The 19290-nt window shown below is 42.7% G+C and overlaps 1 protein-coding gene across 1 annotated transcript in view; it reads right to left on the bottom strand.

The window, feature by feature from the left end:
- Window positions 1-468: 468 nt before the first annotated feature.
- Window positions 469-19290, bottom strand: part of ak5 (adenylate kinase 5) — a 57251-nt gene continuing 38429 nt past the window's right edge. Inside the window, exons 9-14 of the mRNA XM_061084231.1 lie at window positions 17816-17861; window positions 16303-16347; window positions 8769-8932; window positions 2211-2333; window positions 1626-1826; window positions 469-546 (exon numbers count right to left, since the gene is read on the bottom strand). Of these exons, the coding sequence (XP_060940214.1) occupies window positions 469-546; window positions 1626-1826; window positions 2211-2333; window positions 8769-8932; window positions 16303-16347; window positions 17816-17861 (657 nt within the window). The remainder of the gene's footprint in view (window positions 547-1625; window positions 1827-2210; window positions 2334-8768; window positions 8933-16302; window positions 16348-17815; window positions 17862-19290) is intronic.

Here is a 19290-nt window from a genome sequence, read left to right as displayed (position 1 = left end):
GACTCCAACAAGCACTTTCCACGATGAGCTTTGGAAACATACAAATGCAAATATTTGTTTAATACTCTGCTCGTTATTCGCTGAATGCACAAAAGGTCGTGAAGCTTGATTGTATTTCTTGCATGCTCGTCGCCATGGGACGCACGTTGCTGCATGTTGTCACAGCAGGGGGGGGGGTGTGGGGTGGGGGGGTTCTCAGTGTCCTCAGTCTGGCAGGTGGCAGCAGATCCAGAGGGAGAGAGAGAGAGAAACGACGCAGGAAGGTGAAGCAGGAGGTGACGGCCGGGTGCTTCCAGGGGGAGGAGCCACTGATCAGGTGATACATGCATACCACTGGAGGTCAATGAGCGTATGTTTCTGGTGGAGGTGTGAGGTGAGAGGTGGGCAGAGGGGGGGGTCCAGAGGTTGTCGAGGGGGACGGGGGGGTGGGGGGGGGGGGAGGTGGTTGTTCTGAGGCAATGGTAGAAATCAGACGGTGGAGGAGGAGGAGTCTATCGCCTGGAGGATCTGAGCGAACACTTCATCCGGCGACCGCTCGCCATCGACCTGTGGGCGGAGACAAACAGGCTGAGGCCGGGTTCAAAAACCATCTCACACACACACACTCTGTTAGTCACTGCCACACACACACACACACACACACACACACAGATGCCTGATAATACCACAGGCCCCTCAGTGTTTGTGTGTCTGCTCCAGATTGATCTTTATCAACCTCTTGGCTCTTTACATGTTTTTATTGTCTCTTTTTGTAAACACTTGATTTACTTTGTGAATGTTCAGTGGAGGTTTAAGACATTTTCATTTTAGAATTGAAACAGATAATCAATACAAAAACAAATTAAGAAGCAGAATGTGAAGTGATAAGATTCAAACAACGTGAGTCAAATGATCAAATCACACACACACACTCACACACACACACACTCACACACACACTCACACACTCACACACACACTCGCACACACACACACTCACACACACACACTCACACACACACGCACACACACACACACACACACACACACACACACACACACACACACACACAGATACCTGATAATACCACAGGCCCCTCAGTGTTTGTGTGTCTGCTCCAGATTGATCTTTATCCACCTCTTGGCTCTTTACATGTTTTTATTGTCTCTTTTTGTAAACACTTGATTTACTTTGTGAATGTTCAGTGGATGTTTAAAAGAATTAAGACATTTTCATTTAAGAATTGAAACAGATAATCGATACAAAAACAAATTAAGAAGCAGAATGTGAACTGATAAGATTCAAACAATGTGAGTCAAATGATAAAATCACACTCACACACTCACACACACACACACACACACACACACTCACACACACACACACTCACACACACACACACACACACCCTGATGTGGCATTTAAAGGTTCAAACAGGTCATTTCAAAGGGAGAGTCTCCACCAACCAGAACCTGTGATGACCTGCTGACCCTCGTGTTGGAGGAACTGAATCCACAGCGAGTATGGAACAATCTCTACAAACACATTCTAGATGGAACAAGGTCGATTTATGTTTCTAGTTTGACTCTGGCTCCTGAACACGTGCACATACGCCTCCACATGATTTCTCTCTCTCTCCTGTTACCGTGTGCAGGAGCCTCTTGTGTTGGTAGTGAGCCGCCACCGCCTGGCTGTGGTTGCAGAAGCTGTCGGTCGCCCACTGTGTGGCGTCCTCTCTCTCTGAGCCGGGATGGAGGCCGGAGCTGGACGTGCCGCGGCACCGCACCCGACTGGACATGGTGTCGGGGGAGCAGGTGAGCAGGAGCACGGCACCTGGTTCACCCATCTGAGGAAGAAGAGGAGGAGGAGGAGGAGGAGGAGGAGGAGGAGAATGTAAAGTCTGTTAAAGCAAAGAACTCCAGGCTCCGTGGGTCACTGTCATGTTGCTCCAGCTGTGTGTGTGTGTGTGTGTGTGTGTGTGCACTTTAATTGTCTTCACTGCCAAACACGTCTTTGTCGTTCTCAACACATCCTTTTGTTTCTCTCTCCTGCTTTAACACCATGACTCATACTGACTTCACAGCCTCAAGTCAAACACAGAATCTTCTCCTCCTGAATCATCTCTTCACTTTTCCCTCATGTAACATTTTGGGGTCACGATGCATCAACACGTGTTTGACGGTGGAGAAGCTTTTTATATCATGTCTGTCCCGTCGGTGCGGCCTTTGACCTTTGCTTCGTACTCCTCCGCTTGTCTCAGGTCTCTGGGAAAGCTGGAGATCACGAGACCTTTCCCCGGCCGCTGCTGCCCTGCCGACGCCACCGCTTCACACAGAAGCTCCAGCAGAACGTCCTGCACAAAAAACACACACAGGCAGAAGAAGCATTAATTAAAACTAATAGAAAAGCAGGAATACTCATGTCTTTGTGTTTAATATCAGAATCAGAATCAGAATCAGAAGTATTTTATTGCCAAGTACGTTCACACATACAAGGAATTTGCTCTGGTTATTGGTGCATAAATAAATATAGAAACATAAAAACGCAATAAATACAACATACATAGGAGAGCAATACAAAAAAGGAAACCAGTATATATATACTCACTGTTTACTTCTTATTTACACACTTTTTACCAATATTTATACAAAGTAACATTTATTTTATAAAAGATATAAAAAGTGAAGTAAAAAGTGAAATGCTAAATGCAAAACAGTGAACAGTGTCAGATTGCAATATGCAATGTAAAGCAGTATAATATAATATGATATGATATAATGTGTTAATTTAACACATCCTAGAGGTGTGGGGGTGGAATAAAAGTCAGAGTCAGGTGGGGGTCCCGGGCCTTGTTGATAAGAATATATATAATATTGATGTGAAGGTTGGATTAGAAACAGAGCTCAGAGGTCAGGTTGAGACGCCTGAGGGGTCAGGACGCCCCGACCACAGCTTCTCTTGGGAGTTACTGTTGATGTTTCTTGTTGGAAAGTCAGTCAAACCGCTAAGAGAGACACAAAACAAGGAGTAACGACGACAAAGAGAAGCTAAAGGAGGAACAAGACGCACGAAACCTTTTTAAATAGAAGCAGTCGACGTCCAGGAAACATAAAATGACTGAAATTTGCACGACCGCTGTTGTTCTGAGGTGGATTCACCCGCTCATATATATAATAATCTCATTATAATCACCTCCATCTATAACAACCATCTTTAGAAACTCAAGGCTTTTGTTGCATTCAGTCGACACTCGATGTTCAGCTGAGCATCAGAAACAATCACAGCACGTGTTGGTTTATGCAACAGCTGCTTCCTCTAGTTTCCATGTTTTCCACATTGAAGCTGCTGCTCTGGTCCTGATCACATGTTTATCTGCTGGACTGTGGAGTTTCTGCAGAGCTGACGTGTCTGACGGCTGAATGTCGGCTGGATCACTGGGTTTGGATCAGTTCACTATAAGTAAAGCTGCTTCCAGACACGTGCAGAATGCCTGGATGTTTGCAGCGGGGGGGTATGGGGGCTGTATCCTGACATTTTCCTGAACTTTTCATGCCGGACCCTCTGGTAAAATATCTGAGGGAGAAAATATGTCAGAATAAAGCAGGAAAAAATCACAGTGAGTGAGTTTAGATCAGATGATGAACACAAAACTGAAAAAAACATTAGTGTCGACCTTATTCAAAGCAAAATCAGATTGAACTAGTATTTGATATGGACTGAAACCTGGACTGAACCTGGACTCAAACCTGGTGTGAACCTGGACTGAACCTGGACTGAACCTAGACTGAACCTGGTCTGAACCTGGACTGAACCTGTTCTGAACCTGGTCTGAACCTGTTCTGAACCTGGTCTGAACCTGGACTGAACCTGTTCTGAACCTGGTCTGAACCTGGTCTGAACCTGGACTGAACCTGGACTGAACCTGGACTGAACCTGGGCTGAACCGGTTCTGAAACCTGGACTGAACCTGGACTGAACCTGGACTGAACCTTGTCTGAACCTGGTCTGAACCTGGTCTGAACCTGGACTGAACCTGGACTGAACCGGTTCTGAAACCTGGACTGAACCTGGACTGAACCTGGACTGAACCTTGTCTGAACCTGGTCTGAACCTGGACTGAACCTGGACTGAACCTGGACTGAACCTTGTCTGAACCTGGTCTGAACCTGGTCTGAACCTGGACTGAACCTGGACTGAACCTGGTCTGAACCTGGACTGAACCTGGTCTGAACCTGGACTGAACCTGGTCTGAACCTGGACTGAACCTGGACTGAACCTGGACTCAAACCTGGACTGAACCTGGACTGAACCTGTTCTGAACCTGGTCTGAACCTGGTCTGAACCTGGAATGAACCTGGACTCAAACCTGGACTGAACCTGGACTGAACCTGTTCTGAACCTGGTCTGAACCTGGTCTGAACCTGGAATGAACCTGGTCTGAACCTGGTCTGAACCTGGACTGAACCTGGACTGAACCTGGACTGAACCTGGTCTGAACCTGGACTGAACCTGGACTGAACCTGGACTGAACCTGGACTGAAACCTGGACTGAAACTGGATTGAACCTGGACTGAACCTGAACTGAACCTGTTCTGAACCTGGACTGAACCTGGTATGAACCTGGTCTGAACCTGGACTGAACCTGGTCTGAACCTGGACTGAACCTGGACTGAACCTGGACTGAACCTGGACTGAACCTGGACTGAACCTAGTCTGAACCTGGACTGAACCTGATCTGAACCTGGACTGAACCTGGACTGAACCTGGACTGAACCTGATCTGAACCTGGACGGAACCTGGTCTGAACCTGGACTGAACCTGGTCTGAACCTGGACGGAACCTGGTCTGAACCTGGACTGAACCTGGTATGAACCTGGTCTGAACCTGGACTGAACCTGGACTGAACCTGGTATGAACCTGGTCTGAACCTGGACTGAACCTGGTCTGAACCTGGTCTGAACCTGGTCTGAACCTGGACTGAACCTGGTCTGAACCTCCACCACCTCTGAAGCTTTGACACATTAAATATGAAAGATTCTTGTTTGGCCTCAGCACAGACGTCTGAGCTGAGAGTCGACCACACGCTCGGTTTCATGTGATCAAGTCTTACATGCGTGTTCTTCTCCGTGTGCAGACATGCAAACTGCTCACATGCGTCCAGACGGGGGGGGGGGGGACGGTCCGCGGGGGGGCTCTCCCTCGACTGGGAATAATAAATTGCGCTCTCTGTGTTGCCAGGCAACTGAACGGCAACATTCTACCGATTCCAACTTTCACCGAGTGGATTTTATGGCTCGGCACTCGGCTCCGAGGTGCAGGTGGATCATCTCTCTCTGATGTGGCTGTTTCACTTTATTATTTTAATGTGTCCTGTTGTAAACCTGCTGAGGTGCACTTAAATAATCCCAGCGTGGGATTACTCATCGTGCTTTAAATCTCTCTCTCTCTCCCTCTCTCTCTCTAACTGTCTCACTCACACACATAAAAGTGAGCGAGCGAGCGCATTGGGACATGACCTTAATGTGCTGTAAGGAGCTTAGACAGCTGAGGCTGCATGAAAACCACTGGTCTGTGCGTGGGCGTCTTTATGTGTCTTGTGTTTAGTTGCATGTTTCACTTTTTAATCTCGAAATGATGGAGCTGCTGAATGTCAGAGCCTTTTCTATGGTTTGTGTTTTCTAATGTTGTGTCTATTGTTTTGTGTTTGGAGCAGAAAAGACAAACAAACGTTTACTTCCTCACAGACTTCTGGCAGGTTTATAGATTTGTGCCGCCATCGCAAATACAGGAGATGGAAAAGAAAATCGATATCGTGCGGCTGGAAAGATTGAGAAAATGAATTCACAGAAGCTTGTTTCACTCCGGTTTAAACAAGTTGTTTCGCAGCTTGTGTCAAACGAAGAGAAGGATGTAAGTGACGGCGTCAGAACATTCAAACGTCAGCGTTTAAATCATTTTTACTCAGCTCACGTTTGTCTTTTCTTCGAAGCAGCAGAGACAGAACCACATCTCACTGAGTCTCTGATCCTCATGTGACTCACTAAACCAACTGGCAGTAAAAACACATTAAATAAAATATCTTCCTCTCCTTACTGGAGGCACTAAAGCATCGACTCCCCCATCTTTAACTGAAAGGGGAATCATTAAACCAAAGAAACATTTAACTAAATAAAAAGTAACTAAAGTTATAGTAAAAAACATCTTGTCGGTGTTTGGAATCTAACAGGGAAATATAAGATAGACATTTTAAAATTCAAAGCCTCTTATATTGACATTCAGTTATTATAGGACAACATTATTATCCGTTTTGTCGTTCTGCTGCTTTGCTACGTTTTTCCACTCGATGGATTAGAACTGGTCTGTTCTCTCTCTCCGAGCTGATCCAGCTGTGATTGCAGGTTAAAAGGAAGCGAGGGAGGAGGAAGCGAGGGAGGAGGGAGGAGAGGGAGGAGGGTCACGCCCCCGAACCCGCTGCCGTGTCACTTAGAGCTGAAATGTGTGTCAGCTGCTTCTGTGGTTTCTATCTGTTTATCAGTTTTTTTTTTTTTTAGTTCACAACATTTACATAACGGACTGAGAAGAAGGTTTAAAGTTCAGCTGATAAAATGTAAAGCTCAGAAAACAGGATGAATAAACTACATGAGGACTGATGGTATGTGGACAGCTGCACTTTGTCAGATTCTAATACTGAAGGACAGATCAGATTTGGTGATAACAGAACAAACTGTTGTAAACTTTCAGTACGAATCATCTGCCTGGTCGCCCTGATGCAGCTGGTATTTGTTACACCTGTACGAGGAAGTTCATCTTCTCCATTCAAAAGGAAAGAACCCTTGTTTCAATGCTCTCCCACGTGAAGTCGAGTCTTTACACCGCTCCCTCAACTACAAAACCAAAACTAACCGAATCAAATACAGACAAAGTAAGAAAGACTTGAACTTTGGTTCAGACATCAACCGCCTCCAGAAAAACCTTCAAGAATGAACAACACTCCTCTAGGGAAGAATCTAGGTCATGACTGAGCTCTGGACTCATGAACACTAAAGAACATTTGGATTTTCTGTGTGACTCTTTAGATCATGGACACTATCTTGTTTTGCTTTTTGGATTTGTGTTTTGTGTGTTTGATCCACCCTGAGTTCTCCTTTGTCCTTGGTTTTATTTTGAAATTTCACTGCTAAAGTCTCTCGCTTTATTTCTTATTATCCAGTTTCCCCCCTTGTAAATGTCTTCTGTTCATAATGTCTTCCACCTGTCTTCCACCATCCCTTCCTCCCTTGTTCATATCGTCTCTGTGTGTCTCTTTGTCTCGGTCACTTCCTCTTGTTCCACATCAGTTGTGTGTTCCAGCCTTTTCCAGTTTCCTAGTGTTTCTCTGCATGTTGATTATTGGACATTGTTATTTTGTCCCTTTCCAACAGACAGCTCAATTTCTCTCGATCAAACCAATAAAAACACACCTTTGTTTTTCACCTGTCATCTGCATTGTTGTTCCATTTTCCTTTTTTTGCCTCAAGATTTGTATTTTTCTGGATTCGTGGCTGAAAAGCGTTGACACGGGCAGGTTGTTTGCTCTCTGTGGGTCCAGAGGAGGGAGGGAGGTGTTTTTGTTCTTTACTGTAAATGAACTGTTTCTCATTTCACACGCTGAGCTCTAATATAGAAATCTCAGCATGAGGACGTTTTCATTAGGTCTCTGATTTGTATTAACAGCCTCATCAGCCTCCTGCTGACAAACCAACATGTCCAGCACATTGTGTTCTGTTCTCTAATGTCGCAGCAGTATTTGTTGCCAGCGTCCACACACTGATTATTTCCTGTATTTTTTAAATAACTCGTTTGACCTCTTTAAAACAAATATTGGATCTACTTTGATAATTTAATATGATTTAATGATTTAGATCCAAATCATTCCTGATTCCTGAAGGATTTTGCTGCTTTTCTTGGTCCCGGCCTGAAGATCTTTGTGCTTCTCTTCTGTTTTCTCATCTATTTAAAACCTCCTGGTCCGTGGGAAGTTATTATCACCGACTCTTCTTTTCCCCATTGCTACGATGAATCTTAATGAGATTCAGTGTTAGCTACGAATCTCCTGTGAAAACATCGAGCGGGACTGAAGTTGCATCCGGCCCGAGGCGAAAGTCGAATGTAGTTGAATGTATAAAAACATTTGAACGCCCCTCTGTTCATATAATTTGCAGGAAACCCTGTTATACAGCACGTAGGACGTTTTTTCTGTCACCTACTCTTCATCTGTCTGTCACAGAAACAAGATCTTGTTTTTAAAATGAATATTCTGTCGGCTCTGTTTACTGCTCAGTTCTCGCCGCTGTCTTGTTTTTCCTGCTGTACCCAGAGATCAGCTGTCAATCACAAAGTGTGGGTGGAGGCGTCGTGATTCTTTCATTTTCTCTTCCGGGCTCGGTGGCATTTCACATTCTCCGCTTGTTCTTTAAAACCCAAACAAACCCGCTTTTTACTTTACATCCCGTCTTCTCTAAATAGATCCACTGACATTTGGAAAATCACATTTCCGGAACAGAAGGGAAAATTTTCAGTGAAATGCAGAGTTGGGTTTGGTTGAAAAATATGATTTTAAAATATATTTGATCCTGCCAGTCCCTTGTATTCTCTTGAATAAAAACATATTTATGATTCTAAAAAATGTTTCTCTTCCTGTCCAGAGTCGATTCATATCTGAAGGCAGCTTCTTCATTAGTATGATAAATGACCAACGTCTTGGATTGATGACCAGTGTTCAGCAGTGGAACCCGAGTCCCTCACTGACCTTGGGCAGCTGCTCTCCTCTCTCCAGGACGTCCTGCAGGTGGCGTCCTCTCCCGCTGCGAGTCTGCAGCTCGGCACACAGCAGGTCACCCAGGGTCATGTGACGCAGACCCAACCGTTCCTCCATCCGCTGGCACTGGACCGACTTCCCTGATCCTGGACCACCTGAGAACACGCACACACACACACACACAGACACACGCACACAAAAACAAACAGGGATCAGTCCATCGTCACATAGGAAATCACTGAGGCAGAGCTCAGGGTGAGGAGAGCGTCAGGAGGAAATTAAGAGTTGAGAAGAAGTGCACGGGAGAAGAAGACAATAACAAATAGATGATGTGTGTCTGTGTGTGTGTTTGTGTGTGTGTGAGATTTGATCATTTGACTCACGTTGTTTGAATCTTATCAGTTCACTTCTTAATTTGTTTTTGTATTGATTATCTGTTTCAATTCTAAAATGAAAATGTCTTAATTCTTTTAAACCTCCACTGAACATTCACAAAGTAAATCAAGTGTTTACAAAAAAAGACAATAAAAACATGTAAAGAGCCAAGAGGTGGATAAAGATCAATCTGGAGCAGACACACAAACACTGAGGGGCCTGTGGGAGAGAGAGAGAGAGAGAGAGAGAGAGAGAGAGAGAGACAATCAGCTCTAATGTGAGTAAAGAAAATTAAACCCAGGCTGCTCGTTTGAACTGTAATTTGCAGTGATACAAGAATCAGAGTTAAACTGGAGGAGATGGAGGAGATGGAGGAGAAGGACGAGATGGAGGAGAAGGACGAGAGGGAGGAGAGCGAGGAGACGGAGGAGAGGGAGGAGAAGGAAGAGAGAGAGAAGAGAGAGGGGAGGGAGGAGAAGGAAGAGAGGAAGGAGAGGGAGGAGAGCTGCGGAGACAGATTCATGTCTGTCAGCACGACACAGTTAACAAAGACTGGAGACAATAGAAAGCTTCTTCTTCTCTTTCACTAAGAAGCCACCAAGCATGAAGCACACTCACTGAATGAATTATTAACTGAATAACTTCTGTTTTTTTAGGGCCCGAGCACTGACAGGCACTGACAGGTGAGGCCCTATTGAAATTGTAAGGATTATTATTATTATTATTATTATTCAGGTAAATTAATTGATTAACGTGTTCACATTGACCGATCTTCGTGTCAACATCTGCACATAAACACACAGCTCGGAGCAGAAAACTTTGCTTAAAGCAAATATTGGAAGTAGTTGGTTTCAACAAAAACTGTTGGCAAATAGACTATCATTGGTTGGCCGTTAGTCTTACACGTCCACGTAAACAAAACAAACAGATTTAAAACAAGTCGAGATGGAAAAACATACAACACAACCAATTATATAAGCAAACGCAAAAACAACTTTCAGCCAACACAACCAAACACTGTGTCGTGGACTACTGCATATTCACGCACACAATTCAGGTTTTTAATGGACCTCCCAAATGGAACCCTGGGTAATCAGGCCCAGTTTTCCACTCACTATAATGCCAATATAATTTTTGCTAAGATATTATATATCTATCTATTGCAAATTCCAATCCTTAGTCGCCCTTTGTGCTGACTCAACACAACTTAGAAGTTGTTGAGTCTTTATATATATATTGTACAAACTGGCTAATGTGTACAACTTCAAGCAGGGTTGTGTCTTCACTTTGTCGTCCCTACAGGCAAGAGACCCTACAGGTGTGTTGTCACCCTGCTTCAAACAAATGCAAACACACACGCAGGCCCATTCAGTGAAGATAGTCTAATGATAAATAAACAGGCTTACATGTAGATGCGTGGACAAGCTGGCGGGCAGGTATACAGGCAGGTAAACATCCAGGCAGTTACACAATACAGCTAATAGACACAACAGGTTCATAAACCGACAAACCGACGAGGAGCTGCTGGCAAAGGCAGCTGTAATTAAATTTGAATCTTGTATATAATTACACCCGTTGGCTTAAATGAAAAAGGAAGAAGAACAACTCCAGCAGCTTTCAATTTTAAAAAACTCCAACTGTCATAAGAATTCATAAATAATACGAAAAAGAAAAACCGAAATAAAAACAAATCAACCATCTCAACCAAAAGGCCTTGTCTACGAAAACCAACTCCAGAGCAAAAGAAAATAAAAGTATGAGGACAGTTTACTTTGGGTCTTATTCAAATAATAACAAATGCGTTGCAACTGAAAGTACTTTATCAACTGATGAGTCAATTTAATGAAACACTTCATAAGATACAACAGTAAAAACACTTCCAGAATAGATCTAAATCTTTCTTATCTCGTATCCCTGAACAAACTCAAACTGTTCCTCCCCAAGATGTATGAGAACAAACACACACACACACACACACACACACACACACACACACACACACACACACACACACACACACACACACACACACACACACACACACACACACACACACACACACACACACACACACACACACACACACACACACACACACACACCCGCACCCAGCAGAGACTTGTTGGGTCTGTATCTTGTCTGCAGGTGAGTTATCTCAGGTTAGCGCTGTCACTCGGTGGTTTATCTTCCTCCTCCAGCTGCAGCAGCTCAGTATGACCCTCGTCTTCATCAGTATTCTGCTCCAGTCTGGGAGTCGCTGCCCTCAACCGGCCTTCAAAAACAACATGTCCTCAGCGCCATGTCCTCAGAGAGCCAGGACAGATATGAGCTCGCTTCACCCCGGAGACGACCACCAGAGGGGGGCCAGAGGAAACCGAGAAGGGGGGGGTGATGCATTCATTCATTGAACATCCAACACATTTCCACTGATTTAATCCATTTCACCGGCTTCAGAATGCTCCTCACGCCTCCACACCTCCACTCACAGACAGTAATCCTCTCTGCGCCACTCTCCTGCCAGGGAGGGAGATAATGACCCACCAGGCCCGAGGCACAGACCCTGAGACGCTTGTTACTGACTCTTCAAATGAAAGGAATCCAACTCAAACCTGCGGTAGGAACAGATCTGTGGGTCAAGTCACTTTCCTCTGTGAGACCCTGTGAAATCTGGATCAGCTCCAGACTCACATGAAGTGTGTCTGGAGCTGTTTGTTCTAATAAAACTATTCTCACCTCTCTCTTGCTTCACAAGACAAAATATAGGTCAACGTATAGCAGTTAACAAATAACACATATTTAGCAATGATTCATAGTAAAACAGGAAAAAGACACAACACTGGAATGGAACTAGCTCATACCTCTTTCAGACACTAATAGATTTGCATATTTGCACATTTTCACCAGCACCATAATAAGCATATTTGAATATTTGCACTACTGCAAAAATTGAACATTCATCTGTAAAGATATATATTTAGATGTATATATTTTATTTTCTATTTAAAATTTTTGATATTCTATTTCATTGTTATTCTATTTTATTCTTTTTTTATTCTATTTTATACTATTTCTATTTTTATTTAATTTTTTTGGGTTGAAATTACTGAGCATTGCTTAAACAGAGTGTGTGACCCAAGCATTTCATTGACAGTGACTACTTCATGTTATCTCTGTTCATTTGACAATAAAAAATCTTGAATCTTGAATCTTGAATCTTGAATCTTGAATCCAAGTTTTTGGATTTGCCGAATTTTTATCATGAAGGTCCATGAATTATTCTGTGATAAAATGATGACAATGTAGAAAAATGCCCTGTCCTACCAATTTCTCCTGGAAATAAAATAAACTAAAAAGGGAATTGAGACTCAGGTGTGTTTGTGCTGCAGGGAAACTGAATAAAAAACTGCAAATTGGCAAATTCAAATTCAAATTAATTCACATTTCCATCCAGTTCTATCATGAATACAATGTTTAATGCAACAGGATGATGCACATCATTATCAAGAGGCCAATTTGTCCACCTCAGGAAGTATCAGACTCCTTTTTGAATATCCAGCTTATAATGTTGATCTTTATGGTTTCAGATTTATGACAACAGGGAAAATTGTAAATTTGATGATCATTTAAAAAACCTAAAGACAGATATAGTTCAGCAGGTTTTGTATTGAGGAAAGTCAGATGTTTGCTTTGTGCCGAGCAGCCTCTAGTCCTCAGGTTTGTTGGAGGATGAGACTCGAGAAGCTGAGCAGCTCACAGCTCCGTGACAGATGGAATTTATCAGAGAGAGACGGAGCAGGTGACAGAGATGAAGATGAAAAACACGAAGCGAGGCGAAGAAAGGCCGAGGAGCAGGAATCTCATTTGTGTTTTCAGCCCGACTGCATAACTCCATCCTCCTTCAGCAGGTAAGAATCAGATCAGCCCAAATGACAAAAGAGCAGCAGAGGAAACCTCCACTAATGAGACTCTCAGTTATTCACATCAGCTTCAGGCGATGGAACTTCAGATCAGAACTTTTCTCTCTTCATGTTAAATCATTGCTCTGATTTATTTGATTGGAAATAGCTGGAAACCTTTGGAATAATGTGAGTCTACAACTCAACAAACACAAACAGTTCTATCCAGATCTAGTTGTTTTCACGTATTATACTTTTAAATTATGAATTATTTAAGCAATCCATTTTTTATTAATTGCAAAAAATCAATCCTGCAAATCAAAACATTATTGGCTCGACGCTCTTAATGTAACATAGCACTTCTATGTGATTAACTACTTTAACGGATTATTATTGATCATTAAATGAATATTTAACCGGTTCATGTTATGAGTATTTGATTTATTGAACTCATTTTACATTCCCTAATAATGATGATATCTTAATTTGTAGATCACTTTAAGTTCCAGCGCTCTTCAACTGGGCAGCAACAATACAATCCAAATAATATTACGAGGATATTAAATCCTTGTGATGAATTGCTTCATTAGAATCTTCCACGCTGCTGAAATGAGTTTTGCTTGTTCATAATTCTTTAAAACAATTACACTGAAGTGCCCGATTTCCACTGCATCAAAACAAAACAACTGATTCTCAGTAGTTCAATTTGAGTCAGATTCCGAGGATAGAAATGTTAATTTCTGCACCGCAGAGAGGAGGGGGGAGCAGAGGAGAGGGAGAGGGAGGTGAGAGAGAGAGGAGCAGGGGGACGAGAACATGAAGAGGAGAACGCCGACAGAGAGAAGAGGAAATAAAGAAGAAGCTAAAAGCAGAGACACAGTGAAGCCTCACATTAACATTTCCCTCAGGCTCCGACGCTGAACTTCTCTGCTGCAGAGCAACGCTTCAACTTCTCCAGGTTTCACACTCACAAGTCTCCTCGCCCAACTTTTAAACAAAGCACTTTGAGAACTTCAAACTGACTCGACGTCTCTATCTGACTGTCATTAATTATTACAGGAGCTCAAAATTCAAGAAAGTGGCCCGAGAGGTGACACAGGATCGATCATAGGTTCAACTCCCTGTTCACACACTTGACCTCCTCAGATAAAAATGTGCAAAAGCTCCAGGTCCATTTTTAAAATACCAAGACAGAACAGTATGGATTTGAAGCTGAGACCCAGCAGAGGTTTGTTATCAGTATAAAGGGAACACACTCAATAAATAACCTTGGAGAAGGTGAAGCTTTAGTGTTTGTGAGAAATAGAGACTTGCTTAAAAAACCTGATGTTATTTGACTTTGGTTTCTCCGTCCTCTCCTCAGTGAGCAGACGCTGCCTCATCGTGATCTGACTGCACCGATCACCGGTGTGATGTCATCGTGAGGAGTATGACTCAGGAGGTACAGAGGGTTGTCCACGGACCAAAATCCCGGTGGTTTGATCCTCAACTCCGGGTGTGTACAATTTGCTCAAAATAAAAATCTGATTGAAGTGTGTTGCATAAGGGGTCGGATTCTTTTCAGCTGCTGCACGATACCAAGACACACAGATAGATACTTTGGTGATCCAGAGGGAAATTTGGGCATCGAGCGACACACAAAACAGTCAAACACAAGAGCGCAAGAATAACACAATAATAAAAAGTCAAGAAAAACCAGGCTAGAAATCTGTAGCTGAGATAAAGTGAATCTTCAAAAGTTTTAGAACAAATAAACAGGATGTATCTGGTGCAGAATTTAATGGGACTGCTCAGGCTGTAGTTTCCACCTGCTCGTCCACCTGAGATGAATCTGTCTCCCTCGTGTTCACGTTCCCCTGCTGTCAGTGTGCTGCTGCTACCCCCCCGACCCCCCCCCCCACACACTGCCTCCAGCACTCTGCCACTCATCCGGAGGAAAACTCTGCAAACTCCGGTGCAGCGACTCTGAAGTGTAATTTAGTTGTCAGCACTTTTTCTGTTATTCCAGTTTTCAGCTCTTGCACTTTTGCTTTGCCTGTTGTAAACTCTCTTCTTATTAACGTCATGTCTCTCGACCTGAGCTGCACATTGAGTCCTGGTGCTTTTTAAAAACAGAGAACAGCAGTTTGATGAAGTGACAGAAGGTACGACACAGGAAAGTTTAGTCGACAGTATCTCACTAAATGATCAAATCTAGAACTGACTCTAGAATAGTTTCAGGATGTTGAGAATATTACACAACAGTTGTTATTCAAAGCAGTTCTTCTCCTGATGTGAAATGTCAACGTGTCTAACATTAAGTCCTTTGGTCTCTTGAAAGGTGCTTTATAAATTCAAGCTATTATTATTATTATTATTATTATTATTATTAAAAAGACCTGTAGGGGATTAAACACAGATATCTTAGTGTTTCTAATTATGTCATTTACAAGCCAATGATGGGACACACCCCAAAATATTCAGTTATCAGTGATATAAAGCAGAAATAAATAAAATATTGTTAAACAAAATTACTTCTGATTTTCTATTGATGTAAAACAGTTATAAATAATCAACCCTATTTTTTTTCAGCTCAACTAATCATAGCATTTTTCTCTGTTTCAGAGCAGAAGTGTTTACTCTCTGTGATTTTAACCCGACACAGGAGAGAAATTATATGTAAATCACAGAGAGGTGCAGGAGAGAGGACGCCTGCACACTGACTCTGAATTTATATAAATGAGGTTAAAAACCATCCAACCTGACAAAGCAAATGCAGCAATTATTTCAAAACATATCTGAAGAATAACAATAATATGATAAGTAACCATTAAAATGTTGCCTCTACAACCTTTTGTATTGAAACAAATGTAATTAAATGTATCGCTTATTTAACGTCAGTTTTACGCGTTCGGTCGCTTCCATTCTCTTCTCTCATCAAGCTGAGAAACTCGACTTAAAAAGTAGCACAACTTTGAATCTAACTTCCCCTCCGACGCCTGAAACCAGCGAGACCCTCGAACCACAGACATCTGTGGAAACTTCCTTCAGGCGACGCAGCTGAACGCAGCTTTTGCATCAGTCTGAGTCTGTGCAGAAAAATATCAGAGCAGCTGATCGACTCATCTCATGTCTGTGTCTGCTTCAGTGTAAGAGAATGAGACGAGTTACAGTCAGCAGCTGCTCGGTATTATTACGTGTACGTGTGTGTGTTTGTGTGTGTGTGTGCGTGTCTTTGTGTGTGTGTGTGTGTGTGTGTGTGCACATTTACGTACCAATCATGAAGATGACCTTTGGTTTCCTGTGTTCTGTGCTATAACCTGTCAGAGGAAAGAGAAACTGAGATTAACATGCACTGCACATCAACACACACCAGGCATCACGTGCTGCTCATGTGTAACTGCAATGGTCATATTTAATTTCATTGAGTTTATGTAGTTTTTAATATAATTAGTTGCATTTGAGCATCACCCTCCTGTACAAGTACAAAACATCGGTCTGTTGTTGGGTTTTATAAACAGCTGAGAGTTTTGTTATTCACCTTCTTTTCCGTGTAAACTTCTACGTGACAGGAAAGTTAAAGGAGACTCGGCACAAGTGTCAAAACAAAAGGTCGAAGTAATAACTGACCTGTTTTCCCTCTAATTTACATATATATGACATTTCTTGTAGTAAACAGTCTCTGAGAATTTGGCATTTCCAGGAACAGTCACAGGAGCAGATGTAAGTTCAGCAGTTTGTCCAGAAGAAACAGAACAAGGTTTTTATACTGATTGTACACTGTTACATTGAATCCACTGCTTGTTAATTACTTAATTAATTGGCTTCATGAAGAACTTTATCTTACTGTCATTTGGTCTCGTATAAAAGTTTCTTAACGTCTGTTAATCCTCCCTGAAATTTGAATATCTCGTATAGACATACTATCGAAAGATCACTCTTTTTCCTAATAAATGTTTGAATGATTTTTAAAAGAAACAGTCTAGTTCTAGCTTGTCAAATGAGAGGATTTCTTTATTTTATATTTTTTATCACAATGGTTTTTTGACCAGGGAGGAGAGAGTGAAGGACCTCATTGTATTTCATGTAAGAAACACGGCTTATGTAAATCTGCAGTTTTTTTCTCTAGTAATCAGATGGTCCTCTTCTTCCTCCTCCTCCTCCTCCTCCTCCTCCTCCTCCTCCTCCTCCTCCTCCTCCTCCTCCTCCTCCTCCTCCTCCTCCTCCTCCTCCTCCTCCTCCTCTCTTTGCTCTGCTGCTGCAGTTCACTGACGAGATAAACATCAGATCTAACTGAGACGCAATCTACAGATCCCCCCCCCCCTCTATTACACAATCAATACTGTTGATACACAGGGATGATGACGAAAAACACACACAGACACACACACAGATGCACACAAATGCCATGTGACTGTTATTCACCAGAGGCCTGAATGAGCCTCTCTCTGTGTGTGTGTGTGTGTGTGTGTGTGTGTGTGTGTGTGTGTGTGTGTGGGTGTGTGTGTGTGTGGGTGTGTGTGTGTGTGATGATATGAATGGGCTGCTGCTTGTTAATGAAAGGAGGCAGAAGCTGATAAATACATTACATAACAGCTAATAAAAGCTCTGCTGATAAGATATCGCTTCGTGTTGTCGCCTGTGTGTTATTGAGAACAGACCGAGAGAGAGAGAGAGAGAGGGAGAGAGAGAAAGAGAGAGAGAGAGAGAGAGAGAGAGAGAGAGAGAGAGAGAGAGAGAGAGAGAGAGAGAGAGGGAGAGGGACAATCAATCATTGAATCAACTCACTGTCGGCCGCTCCTTCATCAAAATCCACGTCTTCCTCCTCTTCCAGCTGCAAAGACGAGACAGATTCACGTTAACATACTCAGAAAACATTTATTATCATTTAGTCTTATGTAATTTGAGCTTTTATTCTGTACTTAGGAAAATTAAGATAGAGCTAAAGAGAAAATGAAATCTCCCCAGTGTCATTGCCGCAGGTTTCCATGGTTATCCTCCACGGATCTGACCATCTGCAGCCTTCTGCCACAAATGACTCGAGTTCGTGCTTTAGAACATAATTGTTTTTCAGCAAATGAAAGACAAAATGAAAATGAAAACTCTTACTGTTAATTGGCCAGAATACGATAAAAAAAACACCAGAGATAAAGGGAACAAAATAATTAACTTGAACAGAGGATTCAATGATGTGATCGAGTGATTTGTAATTTGAACGGGAACAGATTGTCTAACACCACCCCCCCACCACCATGCCTAATGGACTGTGCAGTTAAGTGCTGTCTCATTTCTATTCCAATAATGACTGAGTTCAAAATTAAAGCGTTAATGGATCTTCTAAATGACTCGATTTTCACAGATTCGTGGGAGAAGAGAAGAAACGTGGAGACTGCAGATTTTGAGGTTTTGGGATTTATTTGAGATTTTTCACCAGGATGAGAAACTTGATCGATCTTTTGAAACTTAGAAACGTTGAAGTAGAAACACAACTTGCAATATTTACCTCCAGCAGATGGAGGTCAATGTTGGTTTGTTTGTCTGGTTTGTTACACGAGAACTATAGAACACAGATCAATGAAAATTGAATCTATCAAACATTGTGTTGTTTTGATATTTTGACAGATTTCTCAGGGAATAACACATTGATCTTGATGGAAACTAGGATAATCGCCCTTTGTTTTTCCCTTTTTAGTCCAAAAGAAGACACATCATACTGGATGTGCATATTTCCCCTAAATGTCAGTGACAGTGTTGTTGTATCTCACTGAAGCGATTAGTGTATCTCACAAAAATGTCTCTTCTCGTCCTGTTTGTGTATTTTATGGAGCGTTTAGTGGAGAGCTGCAGTGACAGGTGCAGACAGATGGTGAAGAAAAGACACAGAAAACGGTCGCTGAAGAGTGATGACCTCCCCTGACATCTCCATCTTTCCCCAGCTCTGAACTCGCATCGGACTGATACCGACTCCTGATGGCTGTGTGTGGTTATTGGCGGGTGGAGGTGGTGGTGGTGGGGGGGGATGCAGTAAAGATGAAGTGAGGAGGAGCTCTGTTAGTGTTAAAGAAACGCTGTCGGTGCGGGGGAGACTTGGCATGTGGGGACACCAACTGGTCGCATGACTCAGAGAGAGAAACACATGACACACACACACACACACACACACACACACACACACATGAAAGTCGATAGTGTCTATTGGTGATGAGTGACGGTATGTGATAAAAAACAACAACATGTATGTGTCATTAACACAAAACAACACC

This window comes from Limanda limanda, chromosome 13 (assembly GCF_963576545.1).
Source record: "Limanda limanda chromosome 13, fLimLim1.1, whole genome shotgun sequence".
NCBI classification, from domain to species: Eukaryota; Metazoa; Chordata; class Actinopteri; order Pleuronectiformes; family Pleuronectidae; genus Limanda; species Limanda limanda.
The sequence above is the reverse complement of the archived record's forward strand: the minus strand, read 5'-3'. Positions and strand labels throughout refer to the sequence as shown.